The sequence below is a fragment of the Buceros rhinoceros genome, unplaced genomic scaffold, assembly GCF_000710305.1.
Source record: "Buceros rhinoceros silvestris isolate BGI_N320 unplaced genomic scaffold, ASM71030v1 scaffold15322, whole genome shotgun sequence".
Classification (NCBI taxonomy): domain Eukaryota; kingdom Metazoa; phylum Chordata; class Aves; order Bucerotiformes; family Bucerotidae; genus Buceros; species Buceros rhinoceros.
The window spans coordinates 11,055-20,930 of NW_010400794.1; the positions used below are offsets into that span (position 1 = coordinate 11,055).

General features: G+C 37.9%; 1 protein-coding gene across 1 annotated transcript in view; it reads right to left on the reverse strand.

The window, feature by feature from the left end:
* Nucleotides 1-9,163, reverse strand: part of PDPK1 (3-phosphoinositide dependent protein kinase 1) — a 15,437-nt gene extending 6,274 nt beyond the window's left edge. The window contains exons 1-6 of the mRNA XM_010132036.1: nucleotides 8,899-9,163; nucleotides 5,256-5,298; nucleotides 4,920-5,057; nucleotides 3,569-3,713; nucleotides 1,205-1,302; nucleotides 358-433 (exon numbers count right to left, since the gene is read on the reverse strand). Of these exons, the coding sequence (XP_010130338.1) occupies nucleotides 358-433; nucleotides 1,205-1,302; nucleotides 3,569-3,713; nucleotides 4,920-5,057; nucleotides 5,256-5,298; nucleotides 8,899-9,111 (713 nt within the window). The 5' untranslated portion in view covers nucleotides 9,112-9,163. The remainder of the gene's footprint in view (nucleotides 1-357; nucleotides 434-1,204; nucleotides 1,303-3,568; nucleotides 3,714-4,919; nucleotides 5,058-5,255; nucleotides 5,299-8,898) is intronic.
* Between the last annotated feature and the right edge of the window lie 713 nt (nucleotides 9,164-9,876).

The following is a 9,876-nucleotide window of genomic DNA, read 5'->3' on the forward strand; positions in this document are numbered from 1 at the left end:
AGGAATGACCATATTATAAACAGAATTAAATATATTACTGGGATAACATAAAGAGCTTTTCCTCATTTATTTACAAGTAAGAGAAATCCAACTTCACACTACACACTATCTCCTTCTCCTGACAACACCTGATCCTGTCTGTAAAACTCCTGAAGGTAGGTGAACTTAAGAAACCAGACAAGAAGCAGTACTTGTTAAGAAAAAAAATTCAAACTCTCTTAAAGAAACCTTTATATTCAGACATCTTGTTTCTCTGAAATACTGAGCTTGCTTGCTATCCACACACACACCCCCCCCACCCCGATTTGACAATATCCCGAGAGTCATTAAAGCTCTAAAATGCAACAGACTCCTCACCTTTTACAGGCCGATTTCTCTGTCAGCAGTTCTGGAGAAACATACTGTGCTGTCCCTACAAATGAGTTTGCTCGTGCTGGTAAGAAAACAGAAAGATATAAACACATACATGCTTATGGAGAAGTCAACCTCCTCTCCTCCTTCTGCTCCCTCCCAATGAAAAAAAAAAACAAACAAACAAGGCAATCTCTTACAAGTTACCTAATGCTACAAAGAACCTATGGCAGTTTCATTTCTCTACTCATCCACAAAACCTGCTTGGAAGAGACAAACCAATTAATCTCAGTGATCTCTATTTCGTTCAAGAAGCTACGTGTTTAGGCACTTTGTTAGGTATGAAAATCTACCAACACGAGCTTACCACATTTAAGTAAAAACATAAGTTTATCAAATTCAGTTCAGCCTAGAGCTTTTTTCAGGCAGCGTTTGCAGCATCACTGATTCACAGGTCAATCCAAAGCAATTCGTGACACAGGAATTCTACAGCCGTCATATCTGAGAAACTCGGGTCGAATACAAAAGCACAGTAAAAACTCACTGTTCCAGCTGAGCCACAGTAACTATTTGTTTCTATTCTTGTCTTCAGAATTAAAAGTAATTTGAAGTAGTTTAACTTCCCACTGTGTTTGATAATCTAGCTGGCTATACCACTACACCAAACATTACCTCTTCCATCATCATCTAAGCAGTGACAGTCAAAACTGTTTCAGGATCTCTCAGTGATTTTGTTAGGTAAGAGGTAATGGTATTTGAAAGTTACAACTGGGTAAATACAACGGATGTACATTTTCAAAGGACCGCCTGCTGTACTTATCTGTGTCATACACTGACATAAGTAATGGCATACCTTGTCTGCTATCTGCAGATAATACTTTTGCTGTTCCAAAGTCTGTTATTTGAATGTGCATATCTTCATTTAGCAAGATGTTCTCTGGCTTAAGGTCCCTGGAAAAGGCAGACTTTTTAATATTTAAACAGCACACAAATTTAAGTTGCAAAACTCTCTAGTGACTTATGTACATAATGCTATTATGATGCAGACATTCTGTAAGTGCAGTAGTGTCAACTTTTCTCTAACTTGTAGCTGTCAATATGCAGACTGCCAATAGATTTCGAAAAGCACATTACTGCTTTCTCTAAAAAGACCTGAAGTAATGAATAATATCAAAACTAAGCTATTGCGCATCTCACTTGTTCAACAAATATGGAAAAAAACCCACCAAAACAAACCAACCAAGCCCCAAAACCAACACCCTTCACTCCCAAGCCTTAATTTAATAACATCTGACAGTTATTATCCGATACGGCAGTATGGGATTGAGATCTTCTAGGACTGTTTACTCAGCACAAAACTCCAGTGAGTCAGGCAGCAGCACCCTCCTGCCCCCAGTTACAAGTCCAGAACAGGTAACAACTGTAAACCACCTCCGCTCTAAGAACGGCGTGCTTACATTTGTCACATACAAATCCACATATAATCTGTATTTCAAATATATGTGGATTATTTGAATGGACTCTGCCTCCGACTCTGAATAAAACCAAACCTCACAGTGTCACTCACACAATATAGAGCAATATAGTTAGATGTCGTAACGTTCAACAGCAACAACATAAACTATAGCATTAGGTTACACTGTCATGATATTATTTATTTTGCACCAAGATTCCTCAGTTGACAAGAAGAGGCAACATACTTCCCTCCTAAGAAGTATCTTTAGATGCTCATAAAGAAATGTAGAAATATGAGAATTGTCTTGGTTGACTAGTAAGGAAAAATCGGTGCAAATTCGAAGCCGTGTCCATCAACAGCTGCGCAGCATTATTTTCTTCAGATTACAGGCCCCTACTACTGAAAATATGGCTTGTGCAGTGGGACTGTTCAAAGTCTGTGGAATGAAGTAATTATGGCACAGAAGCCAGAAAAATCCTGTTCATTTTCCTATAACTATTCTCAGAGAGAAGTAGGAAGTACAGGAAAATGGACCTTTTTAACAATTCTTGGTTGGCTTTCTTACGTATACATACATATTCGTGCAGTTTATGCAATATATCACACACCTATATTAATACTGTATGATGTATCTAGAATATAGCTACATATCCAGACGCATACAGAGATATCTACTGTGACTTTTCCAGAGCAGCCAGGTGTATTAAAGTGGTTCTGTCTCCAGTCATATTTAGGCAGCAGAAAACCCCAAGAGCTGTCAGGCACAGCTGGAGCTATGGACTTAACATTTATACTAAATTCTCTAATTGCACAATTTCCCCGTTTTCTTCTGAGCTTCACACAGTCTTCATATGAAGACAAATATAAAGCAGCTCTTTAATAATACACGCTTAGTAATGCTGGCAATCATGCTATATTCTTTCTATAAGCCTAATACATGGGCTATATAATCAAAGAGAAACTGGGAGTTCTTGAATTTCTTTACCCTGTAGAAAATGTTATGCATTTAGTACTCTTCAACTCCAGTCCCCTTAGAGTTTACTCCCAATCATTTCACAGTAAAGTATTAGGAAAATACTTTGCCCTTTTAAATATAACTGAAAGAAGTAATAATGCTGTTGGAATTATAATCAAACAGCTTTTTCCCAATTGCTTGGGAAACCCACAGACACAATAGATTTCTTACCCAAAAGGAAGCTCTGCAGCTCAGATTTCTCACACTTACAGCTTTAGTTTGTGTAATAAACAGGAATGAATGAAAACTTTGCTAAACTTCACCATTTATCTAGTTATTGTTCAGCTTTGTGAAAATTGTTCACTCAGTGAAAACTGACATACATTTAGTTTTCTGGATGACATGCTGCACACTAATCCACACGCCAGCAGAATGCTAGTTACTTTGCGGACGTAATGCCACAGAAAAAAAAACCAAACCTGTAGTTAAACAAAAAAAGTCAGTTTCTGATTTTAGACCAACCGATCAAGCTTGAAAAAGACAAGCTTTTGGTTAATTTTAGACCTAAACATTTTCTTACTTTTTTTTCCCCCCCAAGAACAGTTGGGCTAAATAACAGAGCTTGGCTCTCCTGAAGTTTTCTTTGTTTGGCTCCTGATGTTAACAATGGTACTAGTGCTAATGAAATGCTATCATGTCCTCAGCTTTCCACAAAATCCACATTTGCTTTAGACTTCACAAAGAACGTTTCTAGAAAAAACACCTTGTGCATAATCAAATGCATGTTGGTCTCAACCTTGTATTACCTGTGAATTATTCCTTTCCCATGCAAATACTCCAGGGCTGACACAATTTCAGCAGTGTAAAATCTGGTGCAGGTCTCATCAAATGAGCCAATTTTGCGTATATACTTTAGCAGCTCTCCATTTTTGGCATAGCTAAGCCCAAAATCTGGATGTAAGCACAGTTAAGGTCTATCACTAAACCATTCTAAAACAAAAAATCCTCACATCTCATTCCAAAGCCAAGAACGATACTAAAAATACATGAACAGCAGGGAAGGAGTGAACTTGGTTAATTTGAAACTTTACATGGTAGCAACTGAAAACAAGTTCTTGAGTATATTAACAGCCTAAGACACAGGGCACAGTTTCTCAGCATAGCAAAGACTACACAAAGTGTTAAAGCTGTCGTTTTTCCAGACAGTCGCCAGAATACTGAATTTAAACTGTATACACATTTACCCCTAAGGAGAACTACTGACAGCCACAACCAGCATTCACCCTATTTTTCCCATCTTCCAGAAAGTTCCTAAGTCAGCCCAGGGTTCGCTACACAAATGTTTACACTACAGAGAGAACCCCGGTAAGTCCCGGCAGCACACACCTGAGCGTATGTGTGTACACAAGCCCTCACAACAGGAGGTCCGCTAGCACTGCGAGCGGTCTCTGAACAACACAGCCACTGACTACTGATCCCAGAGACAGACTGCTCTGTCCTCTTACCCCTGGCACAGCTCATTCAACGCAGTCAGTTTAGGAGGAAATACACATGATAAGCATTTTCTTCACAAGAATCGGGAAAAAAAAAAGCTGACTGCAAACCAATGAGCTTTCAGGATGAAACTGTACTATGCAGTTACCACTAGAGAGAGAACTTGGGAAACAGCAGCCCAACCATAGAGTTTCCTCTTTCTATCATTCACACTATTCCGTAAGCATGTTTACATAAGAAAAGTTTTAATACATCTAATTGTTCAAATAAGAAATAGTAGTAAATTTAGCTAACTATTTTAAACACAGGAATTATGGTGATTCACTGTATATATCAGAAATAAAACATTTCTCATACATTCCAATTTTTTTTTCAAGTCTTTTGAACTTAGATTGCTGCAAGTCACCCTTTAGCATTTAGCACATGGACTGTGTAAGTTATTCACCTCCCTTGTCCTGCAAGTCACCCCCTCTTCTCTTTGAGGGGGGCCCACTCATTCTATTTGCTTCATTTCTATTAAAGGCACGACTGCAGAAATTGCATTGCGAACACTGATGGTTTAAATACCTCATTATTTTCAACATTCCTGTTAGACAATGTTTCAAAGGAACCAAAAGACACTTTAAGAATATGTTACAGCAACTTTTTAAAAGCAAAGGATACACAGCTTTTCATCATCCTGAAAGGTGAAGTAGAGTTTCACAAAAAAAGGGTGATCCAGGCGGGACATTACATCTCTCTCTCGTGTCACATACGGCACCTTGTTTTCTTTTATGATATGACGTTTTTCTAGAATTTTAACTTAATGAAAAAAAAAGACAGAGCGAAAATGCAGCAGATACAACCAAATGAAGTTCATTTAAGTAATCTGCTTTGGGGTTTTTTTTGTTAGATAAAATCATCATAAAACCACTAATTCTGTCTTTGAATGGGTGTTTTGTAACAGTATACACTGATAACTGTATTTAAGATGTTCATGTTGGAGGAGTCAATACTCACTGGCATATTCTCTAGAACTTGTCAATTCTCGAGCCAAGACAACCTGTTGCCAGAGGAGAGAAAATATATTGTAACCATGCATTGAAGACATACACTGACATTGATTTTGATTTTCCATAGGTATTTAGAATATTGATTGTCCAAAATAAGCTATCACAACTGCAATCAGCAAAGCATCAAGCACGTGTTCATATTGCTGAAGCCAGCATAATACCTCTGCAGAAGTTCAGCTCAGCCTAACAACAACTGTTTTGCTAAAAGACTCACACACCTGACTGGGTAATCACTGATTCACCATTTTTCTCCATCAGAATTCTGAAGACTGTAACATAAATCACAGTAAATTGCCGAATCTTCTTAAAGGGGAAAAAAGTAACAAGTGTGCTCAGGAATATTTATAAAAACCTGTCACAGTACTTTTTCTTAACATAAATGAAAAAGACTGAAAGATTTTATCTGAAAGGTCAAAGTAAGGAGTTAAAGCTTTCAACTATTTGTTAGGAAAAAAGTTTTAAAGAAAGAATGAGAGATTTCTTAGTAGTAGAAGCAAGTGATAAAGTTTCAGGCAAGCAGTTCTGCATTTAAGAGAAAATCTTCCAAGGAACACAAATTAAACCTCGCCTTTAAGAAAGAACTTATATGAAAGGCAACTTGAGACAATCTGAGAAGTCCTGTTGCATGAATCCAAGCAATTTAGGAAGAAGAGCTTCTGAACAAGGCCCTTTTTCAGAAGTGCATGCATCTCAGTTCAGTAGTAAAAGGCTCCTTTAATCTTCTGAAAAAAGTTCACCTTCTACAAACACACTGAAGTTCACAGCATTCGACCAATGAATTTCCACTAGAAACAGTCTGTTACAAGCTGCATCTCTGCGTGAAGAATATTTGAGACCCTTCTGTGTACACAGGTAACATTATTTAAAGCTGTGCAATCTAATGGGAATGTTCTTAACTTTTCTAAGTTTTGTCGCCAGGTTTCATCAAAAGTCTACTGTTAAAACTACCGAAAGCAGGTCATTTTAAAAGTCAGTTGTTAAATAAATACCCAAGATACATAGTGGTAACTTTCTGCATTTTGGAAATGGACCCTTTTACGTTTTCATAAAACAATTCAGTGCCATCAGTAAAAAAAAAAAATCCAACAGGCCATCTTGCACACACAGAGTCTACAGTCAGATGGCAGAAGTGATCACCTGACACAGGGGAAAATATATCTTGGCTAATAGTTGCTCTCAAACCTGAATTAAGCTGTATAGCTCCAAAGACTAACCTTCCTCCACTCCTGCATGTTATCAGTTTTTTTACCATTGGATTTCAGATGTATTACCCACATATTAACATCAATACTGAGTAGCTGTGTTCTAAGAACACAGGATTGAGTATTTACCTCCTCACATGAGTACTTGGGTACCCTCAGGTCCCTTCCTCACTGAACAAATCTGAGTATATGATATATCTTAATTTTATCCTAACTAATAATCTAAAAAAACAGTTGAATCACAACAGAAAAAAAAAGAAAAAATCCCACTGAGGTACATGTTAAAACCGCATCTCTGCTATCAGGGGCCTGTGGAAGAAGTAATATCAAAAAGGAACGTAAATTCTATAAAAAGGAATTAGACTTTAGAGAGGTAGGTTAAAAACAAAAGAAAAAACCCCACCAAACCACCAGAAAAACAAACATAAAACCAAAAGCATTCACAGAACACATAAACATTTAAGTCACAAACTCAGACAACAGCTAAGCAAGAAATGTTAAGCATCTCAAACCGGAAGAAGGCGAGATAAGAGCAGAGAATCCTCAATAGAGGCTTCAATGCAGAAATAATTGCCAGCGTAATTGGCAGACATCATGGCCAAGCCCAGCTCTGAACTGGAACCAGTACTTCAGACTGCCGGAGATTAAGTCTGCATTTGAGAACAGGTTTGAGTCAGACACTTGTACCTCCTTAGCGTTCCTCCTCTTTCTTAGAGGAGCCTCATTTATAGGTGGAGACAAAACCAAAGCAAGGTGGGGGAGGGAAATATGTACTAGCCATATAGAAGGTGACCAGGACAACATGCCTACCCAAATGTGAGAATTTCAACTCTACCACCTCATAACAGATACCATTCTGAGAGCAGCTTGAAGCCATCTAGAAAGCAGATTTTCATTACTTTAGAAGAGCAGAGCAACAACTAGAAGGCCCTGCGTTGGAGGCATGGTAATTTGAAGGCCCTTGCTTTTTAAGATTAACATTTTTCATGCACGATATTGGTGAAGATCTTGGGAAACACAATCAGATCCCTGAATCCACAACCACGTTTAATAGGTACAAAGCATATGCTTTTGAACAAGATGTTTTGACAACAATGTGAAGATACACAGCCCATAGACCAAGAGCTCTGGTATTGACACATTAGAGTTGTGTTGCCATCCAGAGGGACCTCAAAAGACAGGAGAAATGGGCAGGCAGGAATGTCATGCAGTTCCTTTTTTTTGAACTGCAAACTTCAGATGATCATGATAACAAATTCTGCTTGTAAAACTCAAAAGAACAAGGCTACTTTTTCCACAATATTCAGTCTCTCTTCTGTTGCCCACCTAAACGCATTTGAGCTACCTAGACTTGGGACCAAAAAAGCAAAAAGTTCATCTACCAGTGAACAGAGAGCAGAATGCTGGAACTTTATTCAGTTTATTCAGTCTGGAGCAGGCCCTATGAACCTCCTTATTTACGAGGAACATGGAACTTTCAGAGACCATAAGCAGAAATTAGAACTGCCTCACTAGAGCAGAGCATTCTGGCATATCCAACTGGCAGCAACTCTGCTGGATTCTTAACAGAAACCTGCAAGCTGCAAACTATATTTAAATGCTAATTCCTGGTGAGCCCTGCTTCCTCAACCACAGTAGATCATATAGGATCTATATCATATAGATCATATGATATATATCATATAGATCACATAGGAAGAACCAGAAAAACGCAGCATTTACACATCAGCAGTCAAAAGGTATATACAACAAACGACGCGTCAAAAAGATACAGAAATACTGTTTTACAATAAGGCAACTACAAAAGCATCAAATGAAAATATTAATTGCTTCATGGGTTCTTTAAGGTAACACTTGAGTAATTCATTCTTGTGCGATGCCATGCCTGTGAGAACTAAGTTAGAAACAATCCATACAAACATACTAACTGTGGCTCGTGACGTCCTTGAATGCCAGGACACTAAAGGCTGAGAAAGAACATCGAAGAAGCATCACTGTTCTTACTTCCTGCCCTAAGCATTTGGCTCCTGCCACAGACAGAACGTTGCATAGAAGCTCTTAACATGACAAACTCCTAGTCCAGTTCTGATCCTTTATAATTTTAACATATCCTGTCATGCCATAAAAATTACATTAGAAAAAAATGTCTCCTAAAAATACAAGCATCAGGTCATCAGGATACAATGGAACTTCTGCTGAGTTTAAAAGATACTTGAAAAAAATCAGCACCCATATTTAATGCAACTCTTAATTATAATATTTAAACTTAAAACCATTATGTCCCGCTCATCTACTCTTCAAGCTGTTCTCTCCAGATTTAAATCTCAGCACGACAAATTTTGAAGTTTATCTAAGATACTTGGCACTTCTCATAAAAGGTACAATTACCGTTGAGAAAGATCCTTCACCCAAAATTTTCCCAAATTTGAAGTCATCAGGTCGTTTCTTTCGAGGCTGTGGAGGCTGCTGTCCTGTATGTTGCTGCAAGGAGTTTGAACTAGATCTTGATTCAGCTGCAGTTCCCTCCATGTTAGATCCCTGTCTGCTGCCACAGGTGGAAATGACAGATGGAGTGCTGGAATCTGCTTGGTTCCTCACCATTGATGGGGATGAACAGGAGCATAACACCACACTAGACTGGATTGGAACAGCATCATACTGAAAAGAGAAACAAAACTGTCACTCCCATACCTTCAAATAATTACCACACATTTGCATTTTATTCCCATTCAAGCATCATATAAAGTCCTAGTTGAAAGGTTTATCATTAAAATGTGTTTAGGAGGTAATGTTGATATTTATTTTGGAAATGGCAGCTCTTAAATTGTTAAACAACTCTGTTTAAATCATGCTGCACAATATACATAGCCATTAACTCAAAAGTCTGGACACTTGAATTCAAGAATGCTTTCTTCCAAACTCAAACAAATGCTAACACCAACGCATCAAATTTCAGAGCATATTCTCCTACAAATAGCATGACCTTTAGACTTTGTTATGTGCTTAGCGACAGAGCCATCCACCCAATCTTAAAAAGTAGTACTTTTCCCGAAACTAAAAGAATTATCTAGTTATGCAATGGACACCTGTATTCACAAGCAGTGTTAAAGATCCAAGTTATAATGAACTGTAAACAAACAAGTAAAGCATGAGAACTTTAATGGAGACAAAGAATACATTCCTACGTTTATACTTGGAGTCGCACTTTCTCCAACAGTATTTCCCTTTAATACACACTGAGGCAGGACAGGAGAAAAGAGAACAACATACGAAAGGCAGCTCAGCTGGAGGCTTTAATAATCAGCAATATCTAATACTTTTTATGAAGAATGTTCTGATCCATGACCTTTTAAAACAAGGGAGATT